The sequence below is a fragment of the Pieris napi genome, chromosome 6 (genome assembly GCF_905475465.1).
Source record: "Pieris napi chromosome 6, ilPieNapi1.2, whole genome shotgun sequence".
Classification (NCBI taxonomy): Eukaryota; Metazoa; Arthropoda; class Insecta; order Lepidoptera; family Pieridae; genus Pieris; species Pieris napi.
Genome location: NC_062239.1, coordinates 3,708,106 through 3,730,682, shown reverse-complemented (window position 1 = coordinate 3,730,682; position 22,577 = coordinate 3,708,106). Strand labels below are relative to the sequence as shown.

Sequence of the window (22,577 nt, the reverse complement as noted above, 5' to 3'; positions counted from 1 at the left end):
CCGATATCCGAGAAACAATAATTGCCGGTTAAATAGTCTCATGATAATCTATTAAACTACGGTCCTATCGGGGCTCCTATGTAAGATTGATGAACTCCACTAATGATAGAATAAGTAAGCCACAGACAATTAAGATTGACTCTATTTTTTTTAATACTACATAGGTCGGAGCAATGGTGTTACTGTCAGCTGTCATTGTCATTCTATGTTTTCATGCACGAGACGGTACTTCACTCCGGGTCACCGCTTGTAACTGTATAACCCGCAAAGGGGGTGCCCAGTACCATCGACGACCAGTCGCTTTCCGAGCGACTTGATCTCTTGGCGTTGGGTAAAGATGTGGGGTCTCTCTGCATCTGCTACCGCATTTACCATTAATAGTGTTCATCGGATTACAGTTTCTTACTGCAGTTTTAGCCGCGCACCACCACTATGTGGAACCAGCTGCCCACTGAAGTATTTCCGAACCGATTCGATTTAGGGTCCCACAAGAAAAGAGCGTACCAGTTCTTAAAAGTCAGGTAGATTGAGTGTCCATGGGCGGCAGTATCACATAACGCATGTTAGCCTCCTGTCCGTTTGTCCCTGTTACAAAAAAATTTAAATAGAAAGCGATTAATGAGTACTTGAAAGTTTAATAAGACAGCAATGACATGATACTTTACGAAATATTTTTTTTCGTTTTGAGTAGATCCAAGTTTAATTTTAAGCTAATGTTATGCTAATTTTATTACTTTGATTGTATTTGGGAATTGGTCGTTTGTTAGCTATGTTAGCCTCTGATAGTGTGACCCTTTACTTAGAAAAACGGTAATTGAATCTGGTCACACAAATCCACTTAAATACATTCTCTCTTACTTAAAGTTTCAATAATTTACTAAAAGTTGACAAAATATAACTTTTGATTTATTACGTAGACGAAGATTCAGTCTAGTCAAATTATAATATGTATTCCTATATTTGGGAAAAACTTCGCGAGCCACAAATATTTCTGTAATATCTTCAGGTTAAGCCAATTAAAAATGTTTTTTTAATAATCTCAAACACCTCGCCTACCTATTTAACATAGACAATAGATACACGTAGGATGAAGGTAAGTATTTTTTTATACTGGCAATATTCTGGTAATACTGTATCTTTATTAGAGGAAAAAATAAATAGATCTATACTAAAATGATATTATACAAATATTTTACATTTTCTATCGGTATTCTTAAAACTTAGTTTATAACTAAGCTAGACGCTTTCAAAGTAAAATTATTATGGTTTGGTTATAATGTACCTTTGTACCACAATATTGTTATGTCGCGTCACAGTATAAACATTGATAAATCAGTTGTAAATTTATTCGCCGTCCTGGTGGACAGAAAATCATTACTTTGTGTCTACCATACTACGATAAACTCATTTTTGACGTGATAACGTCTTTAAAATCGTTTTAGTCGGGTGACATGTTCAGAAACTTGTGTCACACCAAAACCTCACGAGCGCGATCGCAGGTATCACGAGAGAGAGACGGACCGATCTCCCGTCTCATCTCGAGCGCTGCCAGTCATTCCGTGAATGTATGAAGAAAAATGTATATCATAGTCGAATAAGTAAACTTGTCATTTTACACCCGAAATTTATCATCAAAAGTGTGAATAAAACGATAGATATAATTTAAAATTTGAAAAAATTGTTATCTTCATTAATTCCTTACTTCCCAAAAACTTATATCACCAATAAGACGTTATCACGTAAACATCTCGATCGTAAACCTACTTTACAAACAACCAATATTTTTTTTTGTGAACTATATAATGTTATGAATCAAATGTAACTAATATATGTTTCATATATAAAAACAGTGCCGTATATACGAATCTGTTGATATAAAAAAAACTCGATCAATAAACAGGACCGCGTTATTAGATTAGCGGCCCGTACGTGCGAGAGAAATCTGTTCATTCAGATAAATACACTTTGCTACAGGTGAAATAAATGAACGAATACAAACATATATAACATATATATATTGAAGTTTTTTTCTCTTCATTCCTTTTATATTAGGTGTATCTTAAAAGAAAAACGCTTTTTACCGGATTAAAGTTATGTATTATTATAAATTTACAACTATTTGACATAATTTTAAATTTATCCGACGTTTCGCGTGCTTTACAGCGTGCGTGGTCACGGTGACTGAAGACAAAAGATGTTGAATGTCAAAAAGTATCACAGCTGCAGAGAAAGTTGCATTATCTGTATTTATTTCCCCGGAGTTGGTATCGACTAAAAGATGGAGGGTTTTGGCAAAAATGGCTCACGGTGTCCTCTATTTTCGCGGATTGTTTTTCTTTTTGAGATTTTAATTTGGATATTATTGGATCCCAGGTGTTTGACAATTTTAGGCCGTCTTCTCTATTGAAATTGGGGTGTTTTTTGATTTCAATGGCTTCGCGTACCAATCTTGGGAAGAATCTTTTCTCTTTCGCAAGTATTTTCGGTTGGTCAAAGCGTATGTAGTGATTAGGCCTTTCTAGTATGTGTTCACAGACTGCTGATTTTGTGTGTCGTCTATGTCTTATGTCTGCAATGTGTTCTTTGAGTCTGCTGGACATATTGCGTTTAGTTTGCCCTATGTAAGACAGGCCACAGTCGCAATCCAGTTTGTATATACCTGCATCTTGCAATGGGGTGTTACTTTTGATTGGTCTTAGGAATTGCTGAATCTTCTTGTGCGGCTTGAAAATTGTATGAATAGAAGCTCGTTTTAGGATCCGGCTAATTCTATCTGTAACTCCCTTTACATATGGCAAGTAGGCTGGCTGGCGGGGAACTGTTTGTGTCTTGTTTTTGTTTTTGTGATGTAGCCGGGGGATGCGCAGCTTGTTTCGGTGTAGCACCTGTTTGACATGCTGTAGTTCCTCCTCGAGGTGGGCATCATCACAAAGACGTTGGGCTCTCTGAAACAAACATTTACCGACAGAAAGCAGTTGTGAAGGGTGGTGGTGGGATTCACCATTGAGGTACCTATCTGTGTGGGTTGCCTTCCTGTGTATTGTGTGACCTAGTGTGCCATCTGCTTTGCGTATAATTAAAATGTCTAAAAAGGGCAGACAGTTGTTGTTTTCTTGTTCAACAACAGCCTGCGTAAAACCTCCAAAAATGTATGGATTGCCAAAAATACACAAACACAACAATCCTTTAAGACCCATAGTCAGTCATATCGACTCACCCACATACAAATTAGCCAAACACTTAGTGTCAATATTATCCCCTCTCAGGGGGCACACTAGTGCTCATGTTAAGGACTCCTACCATTTTGTGGAAACATTGAGAGATCTCAAATTACTCCACAATGAAACCATGGTGAGTTTTGACATTGAGTCACTATTTACAAACTTACCACTAAATGACTGCCTAGATATCATTGCAAAAAGACTTAGGGAACAGAACATGTCACCAGATTATGTAGATATTGTAAAACACTGTCTCACATCAGGTTACTTAATGTGGAAAGATGAGTTCTATGTGCAGGTTGATGGAGTAGCCATGGGTTCTCCAGTGTCACCTATAGTCGCTGACATCTTCATGGAGGACTTTGAGGAGAGAGCTTTGGCCAATACCCCGGTTAAACCTCGACTGTACAAGAGATATGTCGATGACACATTTGTAGTACTCCCCAATGACAAAATATCTGCATTTCTAGCACATTTAAATTCAATACACAAGAACATTAAATTTACTGTTGAACAAGAAAACAACAACTGTCTGCCCTTTTTAGACATTTTAATTATACGCAAAGCAGATGGCACACTAGGTCACACAATACACAGGAAGGCAACCCACACAGATAGGTACCTCAATGGTGAATCCCACCACCACCCTTCACAACTGCTTTCTGTCGGTAAATGTTTGTTTCAGAGAGCCCAACGTCTTTGTGATGATGCCCACCTCGAGGAGGAACTACAGCATGTCAAACAGGTGCTACACCGAAACAAGCTGCGCATCCCCCGGCTACATCACAAAAACAAAAACAAGACACAAACAGTTCCCCGCCAGCCAGCCTACTTGCCATATGTAAAGGGAGTTACAGATAGAATTAGCCGGATCCTAAAACGAGCTTCTATTCATACAATTTTCAAGCCGCACAAGAAGATTCAGCAATTCCTAAGACCAATCAAAAGTAACACCCCATTGCAAGATGCAGGTATATACAAACTGGATTGCGACTGTGGCCTGTCTTACATAGGGCAAACTAAACGCAATATGTCCAGCAGACTCAAAGAACACATTGCAGACATAAGACATAGACGACACACAAAATCAGCAGTCTGTGAACACATACTAGATAGGCCTAATCACTACATACGCTTTGACCAACCGAAAATACTTGCGAAAGAGAAAAGATTCTTCCCAAGATTGGTACGCGAAGCCATTGAAATCAAAAAACACCCCAATTTCAATAGAGAAGACGGCCTAAAATTGTCAAACACCTGGGATCCAATAATATCCAAATTAAAATCTCAAAAAGAAAAACAATCCGCGAAAATAGAGGACACCGTGAGCCATTTTTGCCAAAACCCTCCATCTTTTAGTCGATACCAACTCCGGGGAAATAAATACAGATAATGCAACTTTCTCTGCAGCTGTGATACTTTTTGACATTCAACATCTTTTGTCTTCAGTCACCGTGACCACGCACGCTGTAAAGCACGCGAAACGTCGGATAAATTTAAAATTATGTCAAATAGTTGTAAATTTATAATAATACATAACTTTAATCCGGTAAAAAGCGTTTTTCTTTTAATGTTATGAGTTATGTTAATCAAAGACAATACTAGGTGTATCTTATTAAATTAGCTACGGTATTATTATTTAAAATAATAAATTGTCTATTGTCAATGATGAAGCAACATACGACAAAAGAAATCAATTATAAGTCTACATTTGTGTAAGTTTAGCCCAAGATTCTGACTTAATTGTTCTATTTATTTATTTAATTTCACACGCAAACAGTACAAAAAATCAGTTGAACAACCACTATAGTGATTCACATTACATAATATATATAAAATAAAACTTAAAACAACTTGGAGTAATTATATTATAAGTAAACTAAAATTAAAAATTTCTTAAAGTAATAAAGCCTTTGAGGTTGTTGTTACTATTTCAATAAATAATATTGAAATCACTAAAACTATCTTTTCTTCCAATTAACATTTGGATTTGAAAAAATATAAAAGGATATGTTCTCAGCCTCAAAGATGTACGTTGGCAACCAATGATTATGCAAGCAATTCTAGTCGTTAGTACCTATGCATAGAGCGACCCCAAACATGTGTTTCGATAACTTAATAAAAACGAAGAATACTCTAAGTCTAAAGTTGACATTATCTGCGTTTGGTTCAAAAAATCTTTTTTTTAATAGGCAAAAAGCCTTCCAAACGTTTTCATTAGAAACCGAACTAAGTATCACTGAGATAAAAATCACTGGTAAAGAGAACAAATGAATGAAAAACAACGTTTAATGCCAAATAAGCATTTTGGCGAAAACGCTATTCGTTTAGAGAATATAGATTTAAGTTGAAAGTGGACAATGTTTTAAATTCAGTCGGTGCCCGAGCCGGGCGACAACTTGGATTGGAACCCACGACATGTGCTTTATTGTATTTTTACTGAGAGCCACACTCCACTGAATTTAGGTACACAGATAAGCTGAAAATAAAATGTTTTATGTGACAAATTTTTGGTACGAAATAGGAGTTACACAATAATGTATTGCAAGTTGTTTATTACATTTTTTATTTAGAAATAATGTATGGAGGCAGAATGCGAAATCCTTTCCACCTTGACGGGGTTCCACAACATAGCACCTTTTAAGGTGCTTTTGCTGCGCACCAGTGTTAAACCAGCTGCCAGTACATTATTTCTGAACAGAAGAGAGGTACCACTGTCTCAAAGGTCGGAAATACACAGGCCCCCTGACGTTGCAGATGTCCATGGGCGAGGGTAAGCACTTTCTTCAAAGGGTTAATTTGCCTCCTGTTCCATAAGAAAAATGTTTTCCAACTTACAGGAAAATACGCTTATTACAAACCGATTTCAATAAAAAATACTATTTTAATCATACAAATTAAACGAACGGTAGTAAATTAATATTTCCAACATGAATGATTTAATACACTTTTGTTTATTAAATAATAATGAAATTATTTATTTAAATTCATCTTTTGAGAATTTCACTTTTTAAACAAATGTAAAAATGCTAATTTTATAACAAATATAATGTATTAGCAGTTTTTTTTATTTATTAATGGTTCGCCATCATTACAGTAATTATTATTATTTGCTAACTAAATGGTGATCAAATGTACAAAAAACATTATAGATAAAGGGGTACTGGGTAAAGGGGTACAAACAGTGTACTGTAGACCGTGTAAATTTTGGGTTCCCTTTCTGCCATGATCCGTCACGTCAGTTTTAACTTAGTGTTCTGCAAAAAGTTAAATTATATAAAATGTCTTAGGTCAACAAAATCAAAATGTAATGGAATATTATATAAGCTTAATCATATATACAGTATTTGTGAAATTAGGCTACTTAGAAATGTTGATCTATCCCGATATTTCCCTCTACGTTTGTCGCAGTATGTAGTATTAAATGTTATCTTTGAATTGCACGAAGCATATGTCCGTAAAGCATCGTCATATAGAAGCTGCACGTATAAAATTATAATCCCTCAACACCAAAGCGTTTCAACCACAAATTATAAGGAAATGATAGCCGCTTGATGGCAGCGGAAAGATTTAAAAGAACGTAATGGCTGCAATAAAATAAAGATATTGGCGTGTCCCGTATGGTTGGGGAATAAAACGAGAGCCAAGATAACTCGGCACAGCTGAGATTTTAGATGCTACTAGAGATTTTATTAAATCTTCGATATGTGAAGTACGATTGGATATCGATATTTGAATATTATATTGCAGTAGTTGCGGTATTATATAAAATTGACGAATAGATATTATGAAACTTCGATTTCGATTATGATGCTGACGTTTCGTTATTCAGGATTCAATACTTTGGTCAAATTCAAAATCATTTATTCACGTAGGTAACACAATGTACACTTGTGATGCGTCATTAAAGAAATACATATTAATGCTTCTAATTTTACATTTACTGCCAGTTCTCAAATCAAGGGCGTAGAACGGAAGAGAAGAACTGGCAATAAACTCTCCGCCACTCTTTTTAATCGCCATGTTTTTTTTTACACAACGTTTGTGAGGAGCTGCAACCATTACACCATGTTCCACATGACATCTTAAGTAATTAATAATAATAACATAAATTAAAAACAAAGTCTTGTCCCCTATCAGCAGGAGGCATGGTAGGAGATACTAAATTTAATGTTATTTTAATTCATAAAGTCGGCAAACTTGAGAAACCCTTTTTTAATTATTTAGCATTTTATTGAAAACAGTCACATTGCAAATATAATCCCTTTGATAATACCTCATATCTTCTTACTTTTTAATAGCTTTAGCCGCTGTTACTGAACTTGAAGTTAATAACGCCTTCAATTAACAAGCAAGATTGATTAAAGTTTTCCGTTCAAGCTAACAGCTTAAGCACATATAAATTACTCAAAATCTCAGTTTACATAAACTTATATTAAATAGCAAGTTTTGCATAAGTTGAGACGTATAAATGAGAAGAGCGTAAGTGTACACGTAAGAGTTCCCAAGTCGAATCTGTCATTATTACTTTATGAAAGCGGAGGGAAACCACACCTGGGGCCACTTAGACCCGTGTAAGCCTAACAAATTGTATCACATTCGTTTCGGTCAGAAATTCAGGACTGAGACGGTATAGGATGCGTGCTTTAAGTTATTATTAAGTTAGAATTTGAATACGAGCCGGTTTGTTCCGGTCAACAGGGAACTTTGTATTTAACTTCCTTCGTTAATTAGTAATTCATATAAAACTATACTTTTAATATATAGAAGTTTTAGAAATATAATGTCCCAATTTACTTGTATCTAAAATTCATGTGTTCGGATGCCATGAACTTTAACCAGCACGTTAACTTTAACTTGAATGACTTCAAATTACCCAATTAATAATTTTGAAACCAATATTTTTGTTTAGGCCATTGTAAGTGACCAACTTAGATGTCAGTACCGCATCTATAGTAATGATTTTTTAACTATAAGACAAAACAATATGGTCTTTAATCCAATTGAATTTTTCAGTATTATGCGTAGGACATTTTGGTTTTTGCAATTTCAAACTTATGTATATGATTATTTAAATAAAATATGACATAAGAATAGACAAATGAATAAAGTGTTTTTGCTTTAATTTAAATTCAACTAATTGTTCATCTTGATTTGTATGTGAATGTTTTGAACCATAATGACAGTGCCCTATTTTTTCTCCAAAAAATTATATTTTGTATGACACATTCAGAATAACCTTGGAGAAGCGGGTAAAAGATAGTCGTCTATAAATAAAGGAACATTTCCACATATTAATACATGTGGATACTTTTATATGATTCAAATTCACGAAGCAACGTTTGAACTTTTATGAAAATTCCAAAACGTGATATTCATTCGTGCGAATATATTCGTCAAAAGACGTTTTACTGATGTGATATAAATATGTCGGCTACAAGATATTAATAAATTACGGCGTTCATTTGACAAATAATAATTTTCTCAAATAATATTCCTTTAAAACGATTAAAGAACTTTATTTTCGCAATGTGATGCACGTCGCCGTAAAACAGCCGTCCTGTTTTTAATTTTAGTCTTCTAGGCTCATTCTCACGTATGTATACATTTAAGGTCCTTTTAATTTATTAAAAAATATATTTATTACAATATCGAGTCAACCCGTAATAAATCCATTGGTGTACGATATGGGAAAAGAACGTTCATTCAATATTAATCATTCACTCAAAGATTAAAAGCGATAAAGCTTGTTAATTAAAATTATTAATACCAGTGATTAAGGGGTTTATCTAAAGTGCGGTTCGACGTAAGTGGCTAAATAATGCAGTTCGTAAGACAAATTACTACAATTTTGAGTTTCCTTAATGTACCACAAACTATATTATAGTATGAATGTTGGTTAAAGCTTTCACGTCTATAACATATATAAACTAGTATGAATGTAAGTACACATGAGCGAAAGTTTATAACAGTGAGGGTAGACGTGATTTTGGTATTGAAAAGTTTTAGTTAAAGGTAAGTTGCGGGTTTTATATGATAAAAGCCAGCAAACGGATCGGCGATAAAACGCAGCTACCACCATGGACACCTATTTTAGTGGGTACTTTTCCGGCCTTTAAGCTATAACCATAGGGTAAAGCTGGTATTATATAAATATATTTAGCAAATACTTGTGATATTTCCTAGCATACGAAGCATATACATAATGTTTATTACAAAATGTGTGTACGCTTATGTATTCAACTGTTTTACACATGATGTATAAATTAGCAAGATAAAACGCTTTGGGGCAGCCTAATCGTTGATTAACGAACCTTTTTAGACAAAATAATAGAAGAAAAATCACAAAAGATTTACTATTAATAAACTGTAAATGTATCAAAAACTTGAAAGACGTAAAAAATTTAATAGTTTGTAAAATAATTGTAGTTAGCTGTCAAAATAAGGGAATTTCAGTGCAGGATAAGTCTTGGAAGATTGCCCAGCGTTCTAAGTCACTTTAAGAACATTTAAAAATTAAAGTATTTGAAGATATAAGAAAGAAAAAGAAAAGCTATAACTATTCCACGAAAATAATCATTGATAATCTAATATAGCATTCAGGAATAATGCATTACTAATTTTTTAAAAGCACTAACTAAATTATGTTTAGGAGTAAGGTGAGTAGGGAGAAGATTGAACGGTTTTGATGAGATGAGCAGAGTTGTGTTTGAACCTCTTGTTTATTTCTGCAATTTTCAAGCGATTTTCTTCAGAGAAAGTCCATGTCGTATACATAATTTAGTGAACTAATCTGGTGCTGGAACATCGTCTTTAAATGGGGTAATATAGCGTTCCACGAGAAAAATTAGGTACTTCTTTTCTAGATAGCACAAAACCCCATTTTTCGAAAACTTTAAGGCCATTAATTGCTGCTCCAAATGTCAAAACCTTTCTTTTTACTTTTTCTATGGCTTCGGCCACATCGCCTTGAGTATAAGATGTTTCCGTGTAAAGATTTCCGGACATAGTTACAAGGCATGGTTACTGAATAAAACAATTGCAATAATTGAATAATTAGGTATTAATAATTACCCTATAAACCTTCAATCATAATTCATAAAATATTTTTAGGTATTAATTAATTAATAGTGCCAATGACTGACCTTTTTTTTTAATTGCAAAAATAAAATTTTATTTTAGGTAAAAATTTAGATACTTAGATAAGATAATTAAAAAAGAATTTTAATTTGTTTAATTTTTACTTATCTTTGCATATTCGACAATGTATACGTAATCCCGTGGAAATATCAACTAGGTACGTTGCCAATTTATTTCCTGTTACCAGATAAAGTTTGAGAATAACTGAATTTTTGTATGACACTTGGGAACGGAGTAAGATCGAAACTTGTTTATATTTATCTTACCCCGTAAGTTTTTTTTTGGTAAATATGGAAAGTTGAGAAATTTCCTAAATTACTAAAAATAGCCGTATTTTGATGTGATTTCGTAACTAAGAACAAAAAACTATAGTTAAATATTCCTATGAAATAGTGGCACCTATCTTGTAATTAAAGTTACAGCACACGGGGTAAGATTAAATCACTTGAAGATTTTACGAAAAAATCAGTTGTTTTTACTGAGTGATAATAAAGCGAAAAATAAATATACAATTTATACAAAAAAAACCGTAGCAAAGAGACTTGCTTTAAACAAAACAAACCTTATAATTTCAAATATAAGTATGTAAGCCTGGATACATTTATAAAGATTTTAATATTGTTTCTATAAAACTTTATCCAACTTAAAAATGTATTATGGCAAATTAAATTTGTTCCTTACTCGCAGATTGTTATTAAAATTGGATGTATTTGCAATGCAGATGTATTCTGAATACTTCAAGATTATTTTAGTTAAGAACAAAGAAAGTGGTTATTAACTTTGAACCATTTGTGAAGTTATAAAGTTCTTACATGTTACTTATAAAGTCGTTTACGAGTTCATAAAATGGTTTATTTTTACAATTGTGTAAAATTATCGTAAGTAGGTCAAGAGTATTAACATCATGAATGGAACGCAAAATAAGTTTTCGTCCCTTTTCTTATCAACTACTAAGCGCATTAGAAGAAAATGCAGACCACGTTGTTGTCTGTTTCTCAAGACTTATTGGGCAGGCCTCTCTAAAGGTGCTTCGGGATCACTATAGGCTTTATTCAGGCCAGATTAAGGCCGATAACTGACAGATGCGATCAGGCGATACATGACAAATTTAATTACGCCTACGGTTCCCTTTTTTTTATAGAACAGGGGGCAAACGGGCAGGAGGCTCACCTGATGTTAAGTGATACCGCCGCCCATGGACACTCTCAATGCCAGAGGGCTCGCGAGAGCGTTGCCGGCCTTTAAAGAATTGGTACGCTCTTTTCTTGAAGGACCCTAAGTCGAATTGGTTCGGAAATACTTCAGTGGGCAGCTGGTTCCACAAAGGGTGCGCGGCAAAAACTGCCTTGAAAAACGCTCAGTTGTGTTCCTCCGGGAAGGTCTTTTTATTTTACCACTAGACGGCCTTCAGACTGACCCTATACGTACGTACTGTCTAAACTATGTATTTTATAATGTATGGTACAATATAAAGTAATATATAAATATAAAGAACATTTTCATTATGGTGTTATCACTTCCTTTGTTAAAAACCTGTAATCTTTAATAAGCTACACGAAACTGTAAAGTTGCAAAGTTCCGGATTATTAAGTAGTTGAGAAATTAATAATTCAATAAGATACAATAAGTCTATGCGGGAGTTTTAAATGAAATCAAGGTAATGAAGGAAAGTTGGGCTTTGCAGTTGTTCAAACTGCAATTCGAATACTTCTTAATATCTCGTTCAGTTCCAGTTGTTGCTTGAAGAACTTGCGGCGAATTTATAATTAACTGATAAACTTTTACAATATTTCAAGTTATTTATATATATTAAATAGTTTCATTTCAGACGCATATCAAACAAAATGCCTTCGAATTTCGATATTGACTTGATAAGCTCAAGCAAACATCATCAATTTATTTCAGATTTGTTCGATATTTAAAGTATTATTTTCTCCACTCAAATCCCAGGATTGCAAGGTTATGTGATGCTACGTCTACTATCAACGTAGTAACAACGTAATGTACCTACTATTTGTAATAATTCTTTAAGAAAACCTCTATACAAATCGACTTTCACTGCATTATATTATGATTATATTTATTACGTTTCTATCGATTTATCCTCTGAGTCATAATCATCAATAAATAAACAATTATTTATTAATAATCTTAGAAAATGGAACTGGGATCCCTACAAAGCTGGCATTGTGGGTCTTCAGCCATTGTTTGGGTCCATGGACGGTTTTACACAGCACTTACTACCAGCATACTTTGTTGAAACATTTCCAATGATTGAATCAATAATTAGAATTGGCACTATATTATTGTCTGATTTTGACGGTAACAGCGTAGCCTTGCCCGCATCAAGCCACGCGATCTGCCGCTGAAACCACGGTCCTCTTGTTTTGACGTCTTCTAACCACGAACAAAATTTACGCTGTAGTTCTTCCTATAATTGTATAGGGCCGTAACATCGCAAACTTATATATTTTCATGTCAAAAATTTTATATTGAAATCGGAATCGCTATTTAAGTTACGGAACAGGTTGTTCTATAAAAAATACTACATCTAACCTTATTCTTAAAAGCGCGACGAGCTGTCTTGAAGCGTGAATGCCAATGAACGGCGCGCTCACATGTATCGTACTATTACCATCCCTAAAAATTAACACGGATTGATAAAGGAACACATATGTTTCTTAGAGTTAGAGTAATAGTCTTATATCCCCATTAGGTATGAAGTACAACCTGTGTAACAACGGTACCTTAATTAGTGAAATTGAGGTCAGCATTAAGCCGATTAGGGTCGACAAGTATGTTTCGTTTGAAACGTTACTGAGCGCATAAGTTCCATTAGACCTGGATTATATAGAACAAAGTTGGCTAACAAATAGGTACATTTCGATATATACAGCTCCTCCGAGACCCGTACGTTACTTCAACATATTATGTTGTCAGTATTTACATTGAGAATGGATGTTTTAGTTGCGTGTTGGCAAATAGAAGAGTGAAACTAGTTCTAATAAATTAGTTCAAATGTTCGTTTTCGTTAATGGATTTTCGGGTTTTTATTTGTATTATAATTGAAACAAATAATATAATAACTTTATTTTGATTTAAACTTTGATGCCTAATAAAACAGCGCATTTAAAGGTTCGGTTTTTTATTTGTATTATAATTGAAATTAACAATATAATAACTTTATTTTGATTTAAACTTTGATGCCTAATAAAACAGCGCATTTAAAGGTTCGGTTTTTTATTTGTATTATAATTGAAATTAATAATATTATAACTTTATTTTGATTTAAACTTTGATGCCTAATAAAACAGCGTATTTAAAGGTTTGATTCTCGTGAGATTTTTTGTGATAAAAGTTACAAAATACAATTGCGTATGACGAAACCTCAGCAGATAAACAACCATTAAAATTATATTTTTTTTAACAATATAATGTATTTTGACGTTTACTTTTAAAACTGGTTAATTTTTATTATTAGGATTAGCCAAAGCCATGCCCATCTGACGAGTTACAAGTGAGACATTTTTAATGATAACATTTATTTTATCTATTTTATTTATGTGTTTATTTTATTTATTTATTTATAAAAACACTCCTGCCCTAACAGGCGACCCTAAATTGACAAAAGTGAACAATAAGTGAATAAAATTTATAGACGAAACGAAAAAGGAAACATACAAAATTAATTGGGAAAAACAAAATTAATAATAATCAGAAGCAATTTGACAACATAAACGTCCTATAGGTCACGGTTCTCATTAATTATTCGTTATTAAAATTAACATTGTATCTGTAAATTGTTTGATTTCCTTTGAAGGCTTCCTCCAACATTTTCCACCCTAATTTATTTTGTGCCAATTTCATTCAAAAGACAAAGATATTATATCATATATATTTATAATCTATATATACCATAAGATGTAGAGCAATACACCTTGAGGCACAACTTATAATGAAGCATGACCTGTGTGTATATAATATTATGCTATAATAATATTACTGCAGTTTCAGGTTATTTGGAAATTTAGATGACAGTGTTCTGTATGCAAACGTTTGATGCTACTTTGACATACGACTGTTTAACTATGTGATTATTTTTGGAAAACTTGAAAATTACTATACTATAGTACAGTATATATATTATAAATCTTTCGCTGAAATAATAATTGCAACAATATTAGTGTTTTCTGAAGCCAGGCAATCTAAAAGTAAATATATCGAGTGTGTTAAATACTGAGCTGCAAATTAAAAACTAAAAATGCTCTATACACAACCTATTTTATGTAGGATCAAGACTGGGTATTACTCTTATTTGATGCATTACAATAACAGCTTTTTTACATCACAATAACAGAATATAGGAAAATAATAAAATATAAGAAGACAAAGGACTTAAATGTGCGTTGTATGAATGTTAAAAGCACTTCCTTCTTCTGCCCAGACTTAAAAAAATTATAAATAGAAGACTTAACCTTAAAACAGACGCAGAAATTACTACTTAATATAAAACATAGGTTTTATTATAATCAGTTGTCTTTCGATAAATATCGTTTAATAGGTTTATTAAATTAATTCTTAAATCCGAAATTTGTTTAGACGCAGTGAAAGCGAGCATGTTTACTTAAAGCTTTTTTGCTGATATCTTCATTATGCTTAATGCAAGCGATTATTTCTCTTTATTGTGTATAAGTAGACTTAATCGTTTCCTTGGTATCACGTCCCTTTGTGATAATGCCTAAGAAAATTCATAAAAAATACACCCGTCGAATTGTAGTATTAATTAAATTTTTTGAAATAAAACTTCTTTAGGCGCATGAGGGAATTTTTTTTACGGATGAAACGCAGTAATAATAATATTAGTGTCACGAAGATGTATGAAGAGAATTTATGAAATATAAGTTTTATGTAAAATAATTTATTGAAATCTCAAATGACGAATTGTAAATTAAAATGCCACGTGTTTTTATTATCGAAGATTTACATTAAATTTTTACAATTTGTATTAATTTTCGACACTTTTAATATTTGAATGACAATTAAATTCATTAAATTCCTAACATCATCCAACATCTTCCTTTTTCCCTCCATCTAAGTCTCGGAAATCTAAAGTTATAGATTTGTATAAATATGAACAAGACTTAAGAATTAGTTTGCCAAAGAAGTTTCACTTCTGACATGTGTCCTTTGTACGCACGCACTTTTTTATACAGAACTGGACCGACGTAGATTTGTGAATCTAAAGCAAATATTATATTTAGTTACACTTATCAATAGTCTAGATTTAAAGGAAATTGTTGTTGCTGAGGGTAATAGTAATAGAGGTAGTATTACTATTACCCTCGGTCGGAAGGCCTAGGCAAGTGCCAACCGCATGGAATGATTCTGTCTTGTGCTTCGTTGCTTTTAAAGCCTGCTTATTCTAATACAGGAACATTGAGGATTCAGTAGTACTGTACTGATATTATATTAATGTGTATTAAGCTATGCTAGTTCAATTGTTAAGAATATTGATTGTCCGTGATTAATATCTCAAGAATTTGCTGCTGAATTTTGCTTGGAACTATTAACACGTATGGCGATCTTAAGAACTACGGGTTCAGATAAAAAAAATATTTTTGTAGTAATTAGTCCATTTATTAAAGATATATATAACATCAATCTAAGACTGAAATGTGGGTGAAATCGCATCGCATCGGTGGCATCGCTATTTTGGAATAACTAAAATGATGCCTATAATACACTAAACAGGAATAAGAACTATAGCAATAATGTTCAGTTAAATAGATTTTAATAGTATGTAGCATTTGATTATTCTGTTATTGACTTGCCCCTGGGAACGATGCATTAAACTGTAATCGACAGCTTTTGATGAGTTCTGTGAAATGTTGATTTTGCTAAAATTTATTTCGTCATTGACTCCATTGATATACATCAGTTGCCGGTGCAGGTCGATTGATATAAATCAGTTATTTTAAACTAATTTTAAAATCTAATTGGGATATTTATTATGTATAAAATTTGAGCCAAACGGTTTGAAACGAAAATTCAAGAAACGTCGTTCTAGGTCCTAGAATCGTTCTGTATGGTTGTCTGCATATAGTGGAAGTGTAAATACATCGAAATCAAATGAAAATCGATCAAATTCATGACTAATATTTCTATGAAGTATAATTTACTGACACGTTTTATACTTGCATGTTTATATTTCACCCATCCAACCTTATTTATCTCCGGAAAGTAAACTGGATCAGTCCGACTGAATCAACGCATTCGAAACGACAAATGGAAAGGGTTTTAGCTACGCTACTGTTACTAATAAATAAACTTTAACTAAAAATGAAAAAAAAAATCTTATTAAGGTAGGGTTAAGGTTTATTTATGTATTATGAGGTACATTAAACACGTAGAAAAGAAGTAATATAAAAATTTTGTTTATGCTATTCGGTTTATACGTATTTGTATATGTATTTTGTTTTGTATGCAGCGTAATACCATAGCTAACTTTTGGACATTGTTATATCGATCAATTGTGGCAGATGTTAGAATCGTTTATTAAAATCTAAACATAACAATCAAATATACAGTATTTATATTTTTAACCTACGTAGAAATAATAAAAATTAAATTAAAACAAATTTAAAAAGTTTGGTCACTGTGGCAGTGTACCTTTAACGCTGGCAGCATTTTACTTTTTTTAGATACTTATTCGTTGAGTGAGAAAAGCACCTCTGGGGTCACCGGTCCTATCTACCAAGCTCCAACTTAAATCTTTAATTAGCGCGTGTGCCCACTGCCCAAGAGTGTCTACTCCAATGGGAACAAAATCAATGTTGGAGAAAAATATGTAAACATTTAGTTAAATATACTATTCATATATTATTTAACATTGTAACATTAAAAGAATATTCTCTTAACAACTTTATCTCTTCAACTCGATACACTTATTTACAACATTACACTGAATTCCATGAAACAAAATAGTAAATCTGGCAGAGCGGATTGTAATAAATAGAGCAAGTTGTAGAACTCGATTTATCAAGGCAAACTACTAATCCTTCTCATTCATTACAGCCGGCTTAACAGATGAGCAGACAAATAAATCTGTCACCATACAGAAACAGCCTTGTTTTAATTCATTCAATGATAACAAATTTGCATGGGCTTCATGATTTTACATAATACGAGTACATGCATATTGTACCTACATATATAGTATGTATATTGGTACTTGCATTGTAAGTGGAAGTTGGAGAGCAGTGGTTGTCTAGTGGCTTCAACGTGCGACTCTCATCCCTGAGGTCGTAGGCTCGTTCCCCGGCTGTGCAGTGCACAGCGGGCTGTTCCACTTAAAATAATTCAATTATATTTTAAAGGGTTTAAAACGATACCTAACTTCAACATATTTTCACTATTAGAAATCGATTAGTTAAAAAAAATTGATCTACCCTACTGTGCACCAAAGGACTTTCTTTCTATGTGCGCATTTAACATTAGCTCGAACGGTGAAGGAAAACATCGTTAGGAAACCGACAAGTCTTAGACCCAAAAAGCCGACAGCGTGTGTCAGGCACATGAGGCTGATCACCTACTTGCTTATGAGATTGGCATGAAATCATCATGAAACAGATTCAGAAATCTGAGGCCCAGACCTGAAGAGGTTGTCGCCACTGATTTTATATTGGAAGCGAATTGACACATGACAATTGATACGTTTGAAGTTAAATTTGTTGGATTTTTGGATTAGCAATTTTAACGAAGGCCATTTCTTTTACATATGGCAAATTTTATTGTCCAAGACATCCAAGTGAATATTTTATTTCCAAAGAACAGGTACATGATAACAGACAAAAGTTTTTAATTTAACTTCGGTTACAATCGTAAAGTATAAAATCACTTACGATTAAATAGCATAGTATTATAGGTATCACAAATGAAAGAAAGATTATGAATGAGAAAGAAATTATGAGTGATTTCTATAGCTTGTACATCTAGTGATATAATAGCGAGTTCAGGTGAGGTCATTGGGGTCATGTACCCATTCTGAAACCTCGACCGGATCTCGCTTTACACTGGACCGGATCACAATATCATTATTTACAGGTTCTTTAAAGGATCCAATTCAGTCACTTTGAAATTCATTATACTCACACACGTGCACATTATAAGACCGTAGTCTTATTCATTGACTGTGTGTCCCTGACGTAAACGATCCACCCTTGGATATTTAAAAATAAAACTTTAGTTAAGCAAACAGTTTCATTGAGAGGAGTATAGTTCATACACAACTTTATCTAATCTAATAAATTTGAATTCAACAATGCAACCTTTGTTTCAATAATCTATGGCATAATTGAACTAAACGACTATGCCATAGATTATTGAAACAAAAGTGTTTTAGTTTATAATTCTAAAAAAGACAAGGTCAGCGGCAAGGCGAGATATATTGTTTCAGTCATAGACGTAGAATAGGGTATTATGGGGATTTGTTTCAAATTAACTCTTTAATTAATAAAAACTAAAATAAACCAGATCGTTCTGTTACATCCCTAGATAGCCATAATGCTAACTCACCATCTGCATCATCAATGCATACTTTTAAAGGATTACGATCCTAGTGACTTCAGTCAGTCTGCGTGTATCATTCTTAGAGAGCGGTTGTCTAATTTTTTTATTGTATGTATTATTTTAATTAAATCCTTTTTTTAAAAAGGCATTTCAATTACACGGCCTAACAGTTCGCAAAAGAAATAATGATGGGCAAATGCGTTGTTACGTTATTTGGATAGTCTCGTATTTCAACACAATTGTAATATACCTTTTACCTCGGAATATGGTAAAATATTTTTTATAACGAAATATACCCGGATATCATTTATATTCGGGATATGTAACGCACGCGTCGAGATCAAATGCGCGTAATTGACTGGCGTGGAGAAGTAACAAGCCTATATTAACTGTAGATTTATTCAGGTTCGATTCATTGACTAGTTATATTATACCAATATACGTGTAAAATAATAGAACAATATTATATATAAGTACATAATGCCAAAAACTAAGGAATACTATAGCCTATAGTATAAAAAGGTTTTTTTTCACTTTATATTTATTTTGAAGTGACCATGTTTAGACTGGGCGCTAGTTAAAATAATATTTGTCATTGATGTGTCACACTATAGTCTAGTCGACAAGTTGAAAATGGTACAAAATAGAGATACTGCTCTTAAAATTATGTGCGATACCTCATTGGATCCGGAATGACGTCTAGAAAAATGTGCTAAAAGCGTGTATTAGCACATAAAAAAATGCAAAAGTTATACACAATTAAAGATGAAAAAAAAAATGTCATTTAGTTTTTTGCCAATATTTAATAAACTATTAATATTTAAGAAATTTCAAGGAAATTTCTAATAAAAAATGCCAAACTCCCGGAACTCTATCTCCATTATTTATAATTTTAATTTAACGCTGAAAATAGGTCTGCGCGTGACATTTTTAGGATTCGCGCGTGGCGTCAAAAGCGACTACGGCACATTAATTTATTTATTTAAGGTATTGAATATTTTTTTTTAAATTTGAAAAAATTATGGTGTGTTCTGAGCACTATAATTAATTTATTCCCGTTGGAAATTTTACTTAAAGTTAATTTTTCAACAAGTTAAACAATTGTTAACTAACGAAATTTTCTCGAACGACCGTCTTAATTGTAAGTGAAAAAAAATGTTTAAATAATGGTCGTAAAAATATTTCGCTTCTTAGAGCTTTTCTTACATACATACTTAACAAGATTGTGCCATAAAAGTTAAAGAAATATTTATACTTTGTTTATAACAATTTTTTTACTTAAACAAAAACTTAAAAATCCATGTAATGTTGTTAAAAAATTTTTTTTTTTCTAAATCATCATATAATCGTTTTTTTATTAATACAAGATATTTATTGATTTGCAAAAAAAAAATTCCCGCCATTTGTTGATAAATTTTTTTTAAATTTCCTTGAAATTTCTTAAATATTAATAGTTTATTAAATATTGGCAAAAAACTAAATGACATTTTTTTTTTCATCTTTAATTGTGTATAACTTTTGCATTTTTTTATGTGCTAATACACGCTTTTAGCACATTTTTCTAGACGTCATTCCGGATCCAATGAGGTATCGCACATAATTTTAAGAGCAGTATCTCTATTTTGTACCATTTTCAACTTATCCACTAGAGTCTAGACTACTATTTTTCTATGATAAAAATACTTATAAAATATAAATAGTTCCGAAGTTAGTAGTTACGAATAAAGATGTTCTTTCTAATTAATTATTAGAATAGTTAGCTCATAGATGTTATAAGAGACTTATACAATAAAGTAATTAGTCATCTTCAAAAATTCACTTGATTGGAACCTTATTTACGTATCGGTCACAGTAAAATACAAATATAGAGTTTATAACCTAAGTGAACGATACTGCGTTTTAGTATACACTTAGCGCAATCTAGTGAGATATCCTAACACTGACTTCTGACAGTATTGCGAAATTAAAAATAATAGGTATTTTGTCTGAAACCGTGTTCCGAGTTCATGAAAATTAAATAATAATAAATTATTCTTAATTCAATAGTAAATATATTTTCCATGAATCGTTACTAGCTGTATGTTACTGCCAAACAATTAAACAAAGACTTACATATCTCATTACATTCTACATATTACATAAAAGTTGCCCTTACAAGAAGATTTTAAGATTTGCAAGTTTCTAAGAATTAAATTTCCCCAATGCAAAGTATTTTCCCACATATGCTCCATTCCCTAGACGTAATCAACTCTAACCAAACAAGTGCACTCCAGTTTAATAAAGGCTTAACATCACTCAATAAGCCTTTGTGGGCAACAATCGTGTGAATTCAAATACACTAACGGAAGACATTAGACACGTGAACCAGCTACAAAAGGATGTGTTTGTTCTTAACAGTGGTAATTAAACTGCGAATACGGAATATGCATTTATTGGGTCGGAGTACCGTATTACAAATATATATTGTCTTCGATTTACGGACCGAAATATAAGAGCGAAAGAAGACATTAATGTACAACATTTTTTAATAGGGTTAGAGGTTAAAACCCGATCGAACAACCTTAATCATCTTTTACAACCATTTCAGGAACATACAGCTGACTTGTATTCAGAAGAATAATTATCAAACTAGCAGGTATAGTCATCATAAACGTAGATTTTAGCGCCACTAGATCATATGAAACTTAATAAAGTCGTAAAGATACAGCCTAGTTTTCCTAGCTCCAAGTTCCGGTAAAACAATACTTGTTACGGGTTGGTAGAAAAAAATGCCTAAAACAGACACCAGCAGAAACATTATATTTTAACTGTGTGAAATTTTACCGCTTCTAATTTTCGTAGTTCATTATTTTTTTTACACCAAAAGGTATGAATGTAAGATTTACATATTTATTTTTTCTTTATATTTTTTGGCTATCAAGACCAAAATAATAAATAATATGATAATGTAAATTGATAAGGAGGGAAATCGGGCGTAGCTTGATGCCACTTTGGTACGATAAAGACGTAGCTAATTCAATATACGGTATAACAGTTAACTATTAAGAATATTTAAATTGTATAATATTATTAGTACCAAAAAGAATTTTAAAATGGTAAAGCACTTTTATAATGAACGTAATACATTGAATCTTGAATTAACTGTTTTACTTTGCATAAATAAAACGATATAATTTAACATTAATCTTTCGTTGAATGTTACTTTAAAATCGTAGTCAATATTTTCCCTTTTTGCCAAAAAAGTGAAAATCCTTTTGAGAAGTTATTCACTCACGGCTCTTTGAAGTGAGATTTAATTAAATTTCTGCTGCTTACATTACAAAGAAAATTTATAATATTAATATTCTTGGATAATGTAAATTGATAAGGAGGGAAATCGGGCGTAGCTTGATGCCACTTTGGTACGATAAAGACGTAGCTAATTCAATATACGGTATAATAGTTAACTATTAAGAATATTTAAATTGTATAATATTTTCACATGCCAAAGAGCATGATGAATATCATGAATGAATGAAGCGAGAGAGGTATATCGGAGTCGTAGCAAATGGAGATCCATGCTCTCTGTCTACACCTGCAGGAAAAGGCGTGAGTAGATAGACAAACTTGTTGATAATTAATTATAGATAAAAATAAACCATCGTTAAA

At 32.5% G+C, this 22,577-nt stretch overlaps 1 protein-coding gene across 1 annotated transcript; it reads left to right on the top strand.

Annotated features, from left to right (window-relative positions):
* Positions 1-1,087: 1,087 nt before the first annotated feature.
* Positions 1,088-4,614, top strand: LOC125050255. The gene is made up of 2 exons (XM_047649984.1): positions 1,088-1,093; positions 3,103-4,614. The coding sequence occupies exons 1-2, from the start codon at positions 1,088-1,090 to the stop codon at positions 4,612-4,614; spliced, it is 1,518 nt and encodes a 505-aa protein (XP_047505940.1).
* The last annotated feature ends 17,963 nt before the right edge of the window (positions 4,615-22,577 follow it).